The sequence below is a fragment of the Salvelinus sp. IW2-2015 genome, linkage group LG1 (genome assembly GCF_002910315.2).
Source record: "Salvelinus sp. IW2-2015 linkage group LG1, ASM291031v2, whole genome shotgun sequence".
NCBI classification, from domain to species: domain Eukaryota; kingdom Metazoa; phylum Chordata; class Actinopteri; order Salmoniformes; family Salmonidae; genus Salvelinus; species Salvelinus sp. IW2-2015.
In genome coordinates, this window is record NC_036838.1 from 51,816,569 (window position 1) to 51,831,963 (window position 15,395).

Here is a 15,395-nt window from a genome sequence, read left to right on the forward strand (position 1 = left end):
GAGCCCCCTGTTGCACACATGTGGTTACCTATAGAATTTCCTGAGTTTTCCCRGCATTCCCAGCATAAGGCGCTATTAGATTCAGGCGCAGCTGGGAACTTTATTGACCGCTCCTTGGCACATAGATTAGGGATCCCTATTGTTCCTGTTGATGTTTRCTTCCCTGTACATGCCTTAGATAGTCGTCCTTTGGGGTTGGGGCTAATTAGGGAGGTCACAGCTCCCATTACTATGATAACGCAGGGGGGTCACGAGGAGAGAATTAGTCTCTTCCTGATCGACTATCCTGCGTTTCCTGTTGTGTTGGGCCTTCCCTGGTTGGCCTCTCATGATCCTACTATTTCGTGGCAACAGAGGGCTCTCAAGGGATGGTCCTGTCAGTGTTCAGGGAGGTGTGTAGGTGTTTCCTTAGGTGCCACTACGGTGGAAAGTCCAAACCAGGTTTCCACCATGCACATTCCCCCCGAATATGCCGATTTGGCACTCGCCTTCTGTAAAAAGAAGSCGACTCAATTACCACCCCATCAACAGTGGGATTGTGCGATAAATCTCCTGGTAGGCGCTGCACTTCCCAGGAGTCACGTGTATCCTCTGTCACAGGAGGAGACGGCGGCTATGGAAAAATATGTCACCGAATCTCTGGGACAGGGATACATTCAGCCTTCCACTTCACCTGTCTCCTCGAGTTTCTTTTTTGTGAAGAAGAAGGATGGAGGTTTACGCCCGTGTATTGACTATTGAGGTTTAAATCAGATTACGGTAAAATACAGTTACCCGCTACCTCTCATCGCCAGTATGACAGTCATTGCACGGGGCGCGCTTCTTCACAAAATTGGACCTCAGGAGCGCTTACAACCTGGTGCGTATCTGGGGAGGGGTTGAGTGGAAGACGGCATTTAGCACCACTTCTGGGCACTATGAGTACCTCGTCATGCCGTATGGGTTAATGAATGCTCCATCAGTCTTCCAATCCTTTGTGGATGAGATTTTCAGGGACCTGCACAGGCAGGGTGRAGTGGTGTATATAGATGACATTCTAATATACTCCGCTACCTGCGCCGAGCATGTGTCCCTTGTGCGCAGGGTGCTTGGTCGACTGTTGGAGCATGACCTATTCGTCAAGGCGGAGAAATGTCTGTTCTTCCAACAGTCCGTCTCCTTCCTAGGGTACCGCTTTTCCGCGTTAGGGTTGGAGATGGAAAATGACCGCATTTCAGCCGTGCGTAATTGGCCGACTCCACCACGGTAAAGGAGGTGCAGCGGTTCTTAGGGTTTGCCAACTACTACCGGAGGTTTATCCGGGGCTTTGGTCAGGTAGCGGCTCCCATTACCTCCTTGCTGAAGGGGGGACCGGTGCGACTGCAGTGGTCAGCTGAGGCGGACAGGGTTTTTGGTCACCTGAAGGCTCTGTTTACCTCGGCTCCTGTACTGGCTCATCCTGATCCCTCCTTGGCATTCATAGTAGAGGTGGACGCGTCCGAGGCTGGGATAGGAGCTGTGCTGCCTCAGCGCTCGGGTACGCCACCGAAGCTCCGCCCCTGTGCTTTCTTTTCAAAGAAGCTCAGCCCGGCGGAGCGAAACTATGATGTGGGGGACCGGGAGCTGTTGGCTGTTGTCAAGGCTCTGAAGGCGTGGAGGCATTGGCTTGAGGGGGCTAAACACCCTTTCCTCATTTGGACTGACCACCGCAATCTGGAGTACATCCGGGCGGCGAGGAGAATGAACCCTCGCCAGGCAAGGTGGGCCATGTTTTTCACCTGCTTTGTTTTAACCCTATCCTACAAACCAGGTTCCCAGAACGTTAAGGCAGACGCACTGTCCCGGCTGTATGATACAGCGGAGCGGTCCACGGATCCCACTCCCATAATTCCAGCTTCTTGCCTGGTGGCACCGGTGGTATGGGAGGTGGACGCGGACATCGAGCGGGCGTCACGTTCAAAGCCCACTCCCCCTCAGTGTCCAGTTGGGCGTCTGTACGTTCTGTTTGATGTCCGTGATCGTTTGATCTGTTGGGCTCACACGTCACCCTCCTCTGGTCATCCTGGCATCGGTCGGACGGTGCGCTGCCTTGCTGGGAAGTACTGGTGGCCCACTTTAGCTAAGGACGTGAGGGTTTATGTTTCCTCCTGTTCGGTACGCGCACAGTGCAAGGCACCTAGATATCTGCCCAGAGGGAAATTACAACCCCTTCCCGTTCCACAACGACCGTGGTCACACCTATTGGTGGATTTTGTGACGGATCGCCTGGGGGTCTCGGTCAGCCTTACCTCAGGTTTCCACCCCGAGATTAACGGGCAGGTGGAGAGAGTCAACCAGGATGTGGGTATGTTTCTGCGGTCCTATTGCCAGGACCGGCCGGGGGAGTGGGCGGTTTWCATCCCCTGGGCGGAGATGGCCCAAAACTTCCTCCGCCACTCCTCTACCAACCTATCACCGTTTCAGTGTGTGCTGGGTTATCAGCCAGTCCTGGCACCATGGCATCAGAGCCAGATCGAGGCTCCTGCGGTGGATGAATGGTTTCGGCACTCGGAGGAGACATGGAACGCTGCCCATGTGCGGCTACAACGGGCCGTCAGGAGGCAAAAGGCGAGTGCCGACCGCCACCGCAGTGAGGCCCCGGTGTATGCAAATAAATAAATAGACAGCTATGAAAAATACTATTTAGCCRGTACTGTTTAGTAAAAAGTATGCAGTATGTCACGGCCGCAACGCAGTAGCGTGAAGCAGGGCCGAGTGCAGGTGGATTTTTATAGGTCTACTCAGGCTGGTTATAGGCAGACTATCACATTCGACCTATACCGTAGTAGACCATATAGCCCATCAATCCTATTTTAAAAGCCCTGAAGACAGAAACAGATCATTTGGTTCCATTTCAACATAGTTATTAGTGAAACCAAAGTACTATAACTCATATATAAATTAAAAACAAATAGCCTAGTACACACACCAAAACTTTTCAAATGTTCAAATCGAAAGGTTATTGCGCAGAAAAACTTTGACAGTCGYGGTGCATCGCAAATTCATAATAAACTTAAGCACTGATCATTGGGAACGAGATCAGAATGACTGCTAGGGCTTGATCCATACATTAAATAATTGAGTAGGTAGTCTAGCCTACAAAACTAAAACAATCTGTTCAAATCAGAAGGCCTGATTAACATGACATCAATAACGCAGCCACATCCCGAGTCCTGGTACCGACACATTCAGAAATCAAAATACGGTTTAGTATTTAGTTTAAAAGCTCTGACGAAGGCCAAGAGGACAAGAAACACTTTTCAGTGAGAAAACAGGTAAAAAAAAAACAGTTTTCAAAGATTTAGCCTACTATGCAATACTCGTGATCATTGTAAGGAGAACAAAAACGACTTAGCCTAAATCAAATCAAATTTGATTGGTCACATACACGTGATTAGCAGATGTTATTGCAGGTGTAGRGAAATGCTTGTGCTCTAGCTCCGACAGTGCAGTAATATCTAACTAGTAATATATAACAAATGACACAATATATACCCAATACACACAAATCTAAGTAGGAAMGAATTAAGACTATATATATATATATGGACGAGCGATGTCAGAGCGGCATGGACTAAGATACAGTAGAATAGTATAGAATACAGTATATTCATATGAGATGAGTAATGCCAGATATGTAAACACTATTAAGTGACTAAGATACCTTAGAATAGTACAGAATACAGTATATACATATGAGATGAGTAATGCAAGATATGTAAACATTATTAAGTGACTAAGATACCGTGGAATAGTATATAATACAGTCTATACATAAGAGAACAGTAATGCCAGATATGTAAACATGATTAAAGTGACTGGTGTTCCATTCCTTAAAGTGGCCAGTGATTTCTAGTCTATGCCTATAGGCAGCAGCCTCTAATGTGCTAGTGATGGCTGTTTAAGAGTCTGATGGCATTGAGATAGAAGCTGTGTTTCAGTCTCTCGGTCCCAGCTTTGATGCACCTGTACTGACCTCACCTTCTGGATGATACCGGGGTGAACAGGCAGTGGCTCGGGTGGTTGATTTCCTTGATGATCTTTTTGACCTTCCTGTGACATTGGATGCTGTGGGTGTCCTGGAGCGTGGGTAGTTTGCCCCCGGTAATGCATTGGGCAGACCACACCACCCTCTGGAGAGCCTTGCGGGCGGTGCAGTTGCCGTTGTCTCTCTGGAAAGAAATCCTTGCTCTAAGCTCATCAACTTTGTTAACCAAAGACTGAACATTAGCAAGTAATATACTCGGAGCGGTGGGTGGTATGCGCGCCTCCTAATTCTAACCAATAGGCCTCCTCGATTGCCTCTCCTTCCGGCGATGTTTTCGGCCTCTGGAATAAATTCAATTGATCTGGGAAGAGTGAACAAAGGATCTCCTCCAGGGAAGTCATATTCCTGGTCGATATGCTAGTTCTGCTGAGTTACCGCAGCTATAATATCCAATAGTTCTTCCCGGCTGTATGTAATGACACAAAACATTTCCTGAGCTAATAATATTTAAAAAAATAGTACATAAAAAACTAAATACTGCAAAGTTTCCCAAGAGCTAGTCCCGATGCTGCCATCTCTGTCATCGCCATGTTATCCTACATTTCCACACCACCACAGAAGCTTCGGGCATCTTCCCAATTAAGTAGTGTAGATTTGTTGTTGGCTACTTGAAGCTAACTAGGGCCTATCATTCGCAGCCCARCTCTTCCAATATATTGTGGAAAAGTGTGCATCAAATTCTACCTGATCAATGGTTCCGAAATGTTTTATAGTCCCGTACCCCTTCAAACATTCAACCTCCAGCTGTGTACCCCCTCTAGCAACAGGGTCAGCGCACTCTCAAATGTTGTTTTTTTCCATCATTGTAAGTCTCCACACACACACACTATACGATACATTTATTAAACATAAGAATGAGTGTGAGTTTTTGTCACAACCCAACTCGTGGGAAGTGACACAGAGCTCTTATATGACCAGGGCACAAATAATAATATTATAATAATCAATAATTTTGCTCTTTATTTAACCATCTTACATATAAAACCTTATTTGTTCATTGAAAATTGTGAATAACTCACCACAGGTTAATGAGAAGGGTGTGCTTGAAAGGATGCAAATAACTCTGCAATGTTGGGTTGTATTGGGGAGAGTCTCAGTCTTAAATCATTCTCCACACACAGTCTGTGCCTGTATTTAGTTTTCATGCTAGTGAGGGCCGAGAATCCACTCTCTAATAAGTACGTGGTTGCAAAGGGCATCAGTGTCTTAACAGTGTGATTTGCCAAGGCAGGATACTCTGAGCGCAGCCCAATACAGAAATCTGGCAGTGGCTTCTGATTAAATTCAATTTTCACAGAACCGCTTGTTGCGATTTCGATGAGGCTCTCTTGTTCAGATATTGGTAAGTGGACTGGAGGTAGGGCATGAAAGGGATAACGAATCCAGTTGTTTGTGTCGTCCGTTTCGGGAAAGTACCTGCGTAATTGCGCACCCAACTCATMCAGGTGCTTCGCTATATCACATTTGACATTGTCCGTAAGCTTGAGTTCATTTTCACACAAAAAATCTAACAATATGGAAAGACCTGTTTGTTGTCCTTTTTAATGCAGACAGAGAAGAGCTCCAACTTCTTAATCATAACCTCAATTTTGTCCCGCACATTGAATGTAGTTGCGGAGAGTCCCTGTAATCCTAGATTCATTCAGTCAAGATAAAACATCACCCAGAATGGCCAGTCGTGTGAGAAACTCGTCATCATGCAAGTGGTCAGACAAGTGAAAATGATGGCCAGTATAGAAAACTCTAACCTGTCTAGCCCCGGGGTTCCGCTAGCGGAACTCCTCCCACATTCCACTGAAAAGGCAGAGCGCGAAATTCAAAAAATATTTTTTAGAAATATTTAACTTTCACACATTAACAAGTCCAATACAGCAAATGAAAGATAAACATCTTGTGAATCCAGTCAACATGTCCGATTTTTAAAATGTTTTACAGCGAAAACACCACGTGTATTTATGTTAGCTCACCACCAAATACAAAAAAGCACAGACATTTTTCACAGCACAGGTAGCATGCACAAAACCAACCAAACTAACCAAGAACCAACCAAACTAACCAAGAAACAACTTCATCAGATGACAGTCTWATYACATGTTACACAATAAATCTATGTTTTGTTCGAAAAATGTGCATATTTGAGGTATAAATCAGTTTTACATTGCAGCTACCATCACAGCTACCATCAGAAATAGCACCGAAGCAGCCAGAGTAATTATAGAGACCAACGTGAAATACCTAAATACTCATCATAAAACATTTCTGAAAAATGCATGGTGTACAGCAAATGAAAGACAAACATCTTGTGAATCCAGCCAATATTTCCGATTTTTTAAGTGTTTTACAGCGAAAACACAATATAGCATTATATTAGCTTACTACAATAGCCTACCACACAACCGCATTCATTCATTCAAGGCACATTAGCGATAGRGATAGGCACGTTAGCGATAGCGAATAAACCAGCAAAAGATATAGATTTTTTCACTAACCTTCATAAACTTCATCAGATGACAGTCCTATAACATCATATTACACAATACATATATGGTTTGTTCGAAAATGTGCATATTTAGAGCTGAAATCCGTGGTTATACATTCTGAAAACTTAGCATCTTTTTCCCAGAATGTCCGGATATTTTTCTGACACTCACCTATTCTGACCAAATAACTATTCATAAACTTTACTAAAAAATACATGTTGTATAGGAAATGATAGATACACTAGTTCTTAATGCAATCGCCGTGTTAGAATTCTAAAAAGAACTTCATTACGACATGCAGCTTACGTTATTGCGAGAGAGCGCCCAAAATCTGGGCGCAAACTAAAAGTAAACATGTTCGACAGATATATGAAATAACATCATAAATGGGTCCTACTTTTGATGATCTTCCATCAGAATGTTGTACAAGTGGTCCTTTGTCCAGAACAATCGTTGTTTGGTTTTAGAATGGCATTTTTCCCTCTCGAATGAGCAAGCAAAACTAGCCAAGTGGCGCTAAGCTCTCCTTCGTCACCAAACGCAAAGAACGCAACACGCCTAAACTCCCGAAAAAATTTCAATAATCTAATAAAACTATATTGAAAAAACATACTTTACGATGATATTTTCACATTTATCAAATAAAATCAAAGCCGGAGATATAAGACGTCTATAACGAATGCTTTTCAGAAGCCAATACTGGTGACCTTTATGCGCTTCCTGAACAAAGGAATTCTGGGGTCATGTCATTCCAAGCTCTATCTTTTGACCATAGAAATACCTAGAAACCCCATTTCACCTCTCACAGCCTATTGACATCTAGTGGAAGGCGTATGAAGTGCATGTATACTAATAGATATCAAGCACATTTATAGGCAGGCCCTGGAACAGAGCCTCGATTTCAGATTTTTCACTTTCTGACAGGAAGTTTGCTGCAAAATGAGTTCTGTTTTACTCACAGATATAATTCAAACGGTTTTAGAAACTTGAGAGTGTTTTCTATCCAATAGTAATAATAATATGCATATTGTACGAGCAAGAATAGAGTACGAGGCCGTTTAAATTGGGCACGATTTTTCCCCAAAGTGAAAATAGCGCCCTCTATCCTCAACAGGCTAAGCTCGTCTCTCAATTAAAAAAACGTGTCAATACTTTGCCCCTTGATAACCAGCGCACTTCTGTATGTTGTAAAAGCGGTACATTGTCACTGCCCATATCATTGCAGTTCAGAAAATACACGAGAGTTCAGGGGCCTTGCTTTGTCAAAGTTAACCATTTTCACTGTAGTGCCAAAACGTCTTTCAAGCTGTCAGGCATTCCCTTGGCAGCAAGAGCCTCTCGGTGGACGCTGCAGTGTACCCAAGTGGTGTCGGGAGCAACTGCTTGCGCACACGTTACCACTCCACTATGTCTCTCTGTCATGGCTTTTACGCCATCAGTACAGATACCAACACATCTTGACCACCAAAGTCCATTTGATGTCACAAAGCTGTCCAGTACTTTAGAAATATCCTCTCCTGTTATCCTGGTTTCCAGTGGTTTGCACAAGAGGATGTCTTCCTTATTTGACTCCCCATAAACTATAGGACATATACCAGGAGCTGTGCCAGGCCCGCCAAGTCTGTAACGCATAGAATTCACTGGCTTGTATGTGTAACAGTATAGCTTCAGTCCCTCTCCTCGCCTCAACCTGGGCTCGAACCAGGGACCCTCTGCATACATCGACAACAGCCACCCTCGAGGCACCATTACCCATCACTACACAATAGCCGCGGGCCTTGCAGAGCAAGGGGAACAACTACTTCAAGGTCTCAGAGCGAGTGACGTCACCGATTGAAACACTATTAGCACGCACCCCGCTAACTAGCTAGCCATTTCACACCGGTTACACTCACCCCCCTTTTGACCTCCTCCTTTTCCGCAGCAACCAGTGATCCGGGTCAACAGCAGAAATGTAACAGTACAGCTTCCGCCACTCTCCTCGCCCCTACCTGGGCTCGAAACAGGGACCCTCTGTACACATCAACAACTGCCTCCCACAAAGTATCGTTATCCAGTGTTGTTTGATGAAGACATTGTCTGTATAGTTTCTTTGGCCTTTTCTCCCAGCATTGTCCCAGCCATATCCGCGGCAGCAGGAAGAATTAAGTCCTCCACAATAGCATGGGGCTTGCCTGTCCTAGCCACTCAGTAGCTCACCATATAAGACCCTTATTATTAATGGTATCTGTTGCTTTTATACATGTCTGACTACTCGAAAGTCGTCTTAATTCTCGCTCAAAAACTCCCGTGGCTTATTTTTCAAATTGGCATGTTTTGTTTCTAAATGTCTGCTCAAGAGTGAATGTTTCATTGAGTTGTGAGATAGTACTTTTGCACATATAACACACTGTGGCTGAGAAAAGGCACTACTCCCAATATAAGTGAACCCCAAATCAATGTAGTTCTCATCATATTTGTCTTTTGTTCGGTGCTTTCCCGGGTAAGGTGGCAGTAGCTCTTCAGTTGCATCAGATTCACAACTGTCAGTGTCTATCCTAGCTGGGCTAACAACAAATGTAGAATTACTGATGCTAGCATTGGATGTGCTCGTGGAAGCAGAACAACTTGACAGGTGCAGCTGTWATACTGCTGGTAGTAGCAGTACTACCAGTAGAGCTGGTATGTGTCTCTATGACCTTATTTTTTTAACCATTTATCCATTTTCGAATGAGCAATGAGCAACGGAATGAGCATCAGCTACGTTTGGCAACATACGGACCGTTAGGATGTTAATTATTTGACTAGGCTACCTGTATTTGACATTGTGTTGTTATTTCGCTGAACACTAGATGGTTTAGTTTTATTTTTGGCAGTGAAACGAGACTACTSAGGCAGAAGAAAACTCACCCAAGTGTATAGCCCCATTGGAAAATAMAAATGGACTGTTTGGAAAAAATCACATTTTTATTAGGCGTACCCCCGACGGTATTGCGCAGCTACCGAAATCAACGAATAATGGGAAACAATGCAATCGCGCATGACGCATTCTCATTATGTGAAAATAAATGTTTAATAGTATGCAAAAAAAATAAAATTGAGTAGGGTTTAAATGCCAGGATGTTAAACTCATTTAGGATCTTCATCTAGTACAGGTATTCCCAAATTGGGGTACTCAAACCCCCAGGGGTACGCCTCATCCCTGCTGTGTATCTAATTGGTCAGCTGTCATCAAAGCCGAAATGAGGAAGACATCCAGGCATTTAAAGTATAATTGATTTTCCAAATGTCGAACACTATTAAACTATTTTTTTGTATACCCAACCGGCATACTATTTAGGATGCAAGTGTGGATATTCAGACATGGCCAGTGTCTCTTTTCCTCTCTCTGCACGGTACATTAGTCTATCGAAAATTGTGTGTGTTGTATCTCTGGCAACTACAAGGTTCAAATCAATCATGTTTGCTCAATGAAATTGCTGGGGTGAGATTTAGAAGGATTGGTAAATTTAACACTTGGGATTGAGCCAGTTTAAAGGATGACCTAATCAGCTGTTTCCTGTCAAGGTCACTACAGTCCTGTCAGAGCACAGAGCCTGGCCCGGGATGGGCTGCCTGCCTGCCTTCTAAGACGGTCTTCCTGAGGGCAGCTGCAGACTAAATCATCTTCAAAGTTCATTAACTGCACATCACACAATCGTATACTGTTACAGGCTGACCTCAGAGGTTGGGCATTAAATGTGGCTCATCCTCTTATATGCTTTAAAACTGTCTGTCCCTACAAGCATAAAGCTTATAACAGAATATTTACTCTGGATAAAAGAGTCTTTGTTCTGTGGCACTGGGTCTATCGCCACGCAGAAGGCTAAAGGAAAGGAACAGACCGTGTAACGTTCTACAAACTCATAAGCCAGATGGCATGATATTATGCCACTGTATGGACGGCCTGCTGGAACATGATTGCATAAAGCATGTGCTTAACAAACAGAGCTGCTATACCAGTGTGCCCCTCTAGAATGATTAATTGTCTATTAGATTATTAGATTATCTGCAACATGTACATGTACTTGATTTAATTTATTGCTCAATGTATCATGGCCATGATATTAGCCGACTCAATTCAATACAACAGTCATTGTCAGGTCAATATCTAGTGGCAAGACAATGGATTTTCATCTTAGTATGTTGACCTAACTCACTCACTTATTCCTTCCCTCAGAAAGCTCCTTGTGCAGCTTAATGCTCCGATGTTGACCTGAAGGGAAGTGGCGTTTTTGGTTTTCTCAGTATTACCATATCAGTCAAAGCTCTGTCTTCTCTCATCCAGAACTTGCAGGAATGTGATATTCAATATTGGCTCTATTGAATCACTCTCTCTGTTGAAGAAAAATAATATAACAACTTTGAATAGGCAGACTGCTTTAATTTTTAATGGAATACCATTTTTTTCTAACACAAAAACAGCCTTGTATGAGAGCTGATGAGGACCACTTCTCTGAGATAACAGATCATGTTAGAGGCTCTTCTCATTTTATCAATTGCAGGTTCTCTTTCTGAAAGCCTGAGTAGTTAGAGTAGACTCACTACTGTGCAGTAAAATATTGATGTTTTTGTTTTTCTTGCATTGGAAGTAAGCAAATGTCTCGAGTTGCCTTATGAGCCGGTCGGTGAGGACCTTTACCATACTGTAGTGAAGAGTAATGAGGCACTGGAGACCACAGACTTGTGTACGTAGTGTAAGGCTGGTTTGGAGTAGGCATGGTAATGTATCACTGAACTATTATATATCTACAGTGTCTACAGTACCAGCTTGTAAACGCGGTGCTACCCCCATAAGCACTATGTATTTAAAGGCATGGTCATATTGTATTCTGTAAGAACAAAGCCACCGTGAACTGTTTGTAATCATATATTTTTAGTTTGAACTACATGTTCCCTTTTGCTCAAGGAATGATGTTTAGCCTRTTACTCTATTCCAGTCATAATTGCCATAGCACAAGAACACCATGTATGGATCTGAGTTATTCTTCCCTCTCTATAATGAAGCCCTGGGAGAGATAACCCTCAGGCCCAGTTTCTATTCAAATGCTTGATATGGTTGGTAGTTGTCTAAATGGTAGATGAAAGAGAACAAAGATGTTGATGTCAAACGTTTTGCTTTTAACCTGTCATTAACCTTTTACACTTGTCCCTTTTATTATTATGCCTTCTCTAAGGTGAATCATACAATAAAATACCTTAAATCTATTCAAGCAGAGCTACACCAACCTAATAAAGATATTTTCATGAATGCTTTGACAAAGTCACCCTATTTGTTGAGCTGTTTAGAATCCATAAAGACAATCAATTATTCTCCTTACTCCAAATAAATAATCAGCAATTAATCACTCTGGACCCTAATCATGGTTTGCATCGTCCATATCCCAATAAAGTCCTTAATACCTATCATGCTTAGTAAGGTTGAATATTTTCCTGGTATTTTACAAATGTCCCTTCCCGAGAATAAATCACTTTTCTCCCAGGTAACCCGGTATTTCCCGCCAAAACCGGAAGTGTCATTCAAAAGCATTATAAAGTATATAAATAGGTCTATGTCTGGATTTGATGAGAGCTTTGATCGAAAATTCAAGCCTGATGCTACTTGAGTCTGATGAGCAATATATTAAATACATTTTATGAGCCCTAAAGACATTTAATGAACCCAAGCCCAAAAAAGTCCAAATGATTGTGCCATTATCCAATACATTTATGATATAGGCTACTGAACATTACGCACAACAAAAAAACATACAAACCCATAGATGTAGCTAGCTATGTGCTAAATTAAACTAGCTCCAGTAGGCTAATCTTTTTGAGTGTGAACTGTATTACTGTAATGTATTGTATTATACTGTATTATATGGATTGGATTTACGAACATAGTTCAAACCATGATAAAGCAGGGAGAGACCATGCGATACTGGTGCAGCACATGCAGCCTACAAAGTTACAATTATAGCCTAACGAATTAGATTTTAATGTTGAAATATAATAGGGCCTATTTGTATAATTAGTAGGCGGGACGCATATATACATTTCATAGTGTTTCCCCTAATTGTATTAGCCTACCTCCTCTTTCTCTATTGTTGGGTCATTCCTTCCTCGCGTTCAACGGTTAAATGAAATACGTTTTGTTGTCCTTATCTTCATCATTCTAATGACATCCTTGAATAATACAGGACTAGAATTAAATGCGGATGGCTTTCACTTCTCTTCACAGAGATTGAATGGTTATGCATCTGAATAAATAACTGCTATAGCCTACCGCCATCGAGTGCATTTGTCTTCTTTAAAAAATATATATTTTTATTTAACCTTTATTTCAAACTACCCGTGAATTCGATTGGCTGCTGTATTTAACGTTACACAAACAAGAGCTTAAATCCCTCTTCGAATAGTCTATTGGTATAAGAAATGCCCAAAACATTATGTCCAGCAAGCTGTTCTAGTCTAGCTTTTCCTGCATGGGACTCCATGAGCTAAGGAGCATTTTTTAAGGAGAGAGGCTAGCAGAGCACAGGTGCATGCATATTGCACAAGAGACAGAGGCTATAAGCCATCATTAATTAGCTAAATATAAGTATAATACTGCATTGAATATATTACCTGAAAGAGGTAGACTAGTACATCTATATAGGGCTATATATCAATTGAGTTGATGGAGAGAGAAAAAGACTGCGAGAGAGTACTTCGTGCGTGCACTGGTTTAAAGCAACAATATTTGAGTCATAGGCTCTTTTAAAACTCTGGAGCTGCAATAAAAAATATATATTTACAATTTAAAAATAAAAGCCAGATGGAGATGGGTAAATTAGACACGCATTTGGTCTTTATATTACTGTAGCTATGCTTCAGCAAATTTAGGCCTATCTCTCACAAGAAAAATMATGATGATGATGAGATGATACTGTAGGTCTACATGGATTGTGAACTGCACTCCATACTGAGATGGGCCTTAGAGAAGATGGAGATGGGAGATGGGCCGTCCCCACCCTGCAGAGGCCGTAGAGAAGCCAGATTTAGACATTGCACATTATTTCACAGTTCCATTTCACGCCATGCTGTTCATATAAATAATTTATTATAATTTACCGGTTTCTCTGAGTTATTTATCCCGGGAAAAGGGAGTGGTTTTTGGGTGGTAAATCCCGGTAACCGGGTTCCCGCCATTCAACCCTAATGCTTACTCATCTGTGAAATTTAGTTTGGTATCATAACCACCTTTCTGCTCTATGTGGAGGGATTGAGGAATCTGCTGCCTTCATAAATTAATTATATCATTCACTGATCACCTCTAACACCAATTATAATCTCATAGCCTGGTGTAGAATGCAAAAGTGCAGAATGCAGTGTGCTAGCCATTCTTTTTATTTGTTGCAGCGTAATGATTAATCTGCATTTTTATGCTGTTTGACTTGGTGTCTAGCAAGATGGATGGCCACAGAGGCTGTGTATTCTTAGTGAGTGAGGTCTTTTCTGCTCTGTGTTGTGCCAGCCGTCAGTGTAGTTCACTACTTAGATTAACGCTATACTGTGGGGCATGGTTTGAGGGCTCTCTTGATCCTTTACTAATCAAATTAAGGTAAAATCAGCATTTACCTTCTTTGATGTTTTTGTCAGAATCTTATATTTCCCTAAAGGTACAGTACATGATCTACAATAGATTGAAGTTAATAGTGGATCTGGATCTAACTGCTTTTCATTTTGTTTTTAGGTGGAAACTGAATGGCACCGCGATCACTCCCAAATCAGCCTCACACTATAGCCTGTCTGGAGGCAACCTCCGAATCAGCCATTTAAACAAAGACCAGGATGCTGGAACATATCAGTGCCTCGCCTTCAACTCTTTTGGGACCATCGTTAGCCGAGAGGCCAGTCTAACCTTTGCATGTAAGTCACTAACTATCTTTTATTCCCTCTCTGATCATACTGTACTAGCCAGCAGTGTGAAGGCATGTGACAGAAAAGATATGTCAGTGGGACTTGTCATAGTGTCTTGTGTCCCGCCTGATAAAGCAATCAACATGGAAGCATCTCCTTGGGGAGCAGCATTTGCCAGTGCTGTGACTCCACACTCAGGAWCTTCATCCTGATAGAGCTAATACATGAAACTACAACTCCAACGCATAAAAATAACTCCTCATCACTTTCCTCAAGATTCAACTCAAAATAAATAACAATAAATGCCTACACTACCACATACTGTCTTTATAATACAGGACAGACTTTCAAAGATGTTCAGTTAAAGTATATTGAGCAAACGTAATGTCATAGTGAGTACAAAAACCGAACAGAAATCATCTTCTCTCAGCATGTGAAAATAATGGGAATAGAAGAATAAGATAAAGATAAGATAAAGCAGTATATATTTATATTATTATTTTTCTTGGACATTATAACTGACAGACCTGAGTAGAAGAGGATAAATGGTTCCATGTGGCTGTTGGTAGAGCATGGAACTTGCAACACCAAGGGTTGTGGGTTTGATTCCCATGTGGGACTAGTACGAAAATGTATGCACTCACTACGGCAAGTCACTCTGGATACGAACGTCTGCTAAATGACTAAGTTGAAAATAAAGATAGCAGAATTTCTGCACATAACTGACAGACTACGGTCTCAATTTAGCTGTTTTCCTATTGAGTAAGAGGAAGTCAATACTCCTTGCTGCTTCTCCAGTTATTGGACATCCTAAAATGACGACATGGACAGTTAAATGAATGATGGCTTCTTCAGAATCAGTTCTGATGCCCCACGGTGGGAACAAGGCCGCCCCATCCCTCACAGGCCATTTATTTTGTCCCCCTGGCCGGGCCCAGTCTCACTCCGGA

The 15,395-nt window shown here is 42.4% G+C and overlaps 1 protein-coding gene across 3 annotated transcripts in view; it reads left to right on the forward strand.

The window, feature by feature from the left end:
* LOC111969579 (contactin-4-like) overlaps positions 1 to 15,395 on the forward strand; it is a 259,803-nt gene that overhangs the window by 105,573 nt on the left and 138,835 nt on the right. For all 3 annotated transcript variants that reach the window (XM_023995756.1, XM_023995757.1, XM_023995759.2), the window contains exon 4: positions 14,279 to 14,454. In XM_023995756.1, coding sequence (XP_023851524.1) covers positions 14,279 to 14,454 — 176 coding nt within the window. The remainder of the gene's footprint in view (positions 1 to 14,278; positions 14,455 to 15,395) is intronic.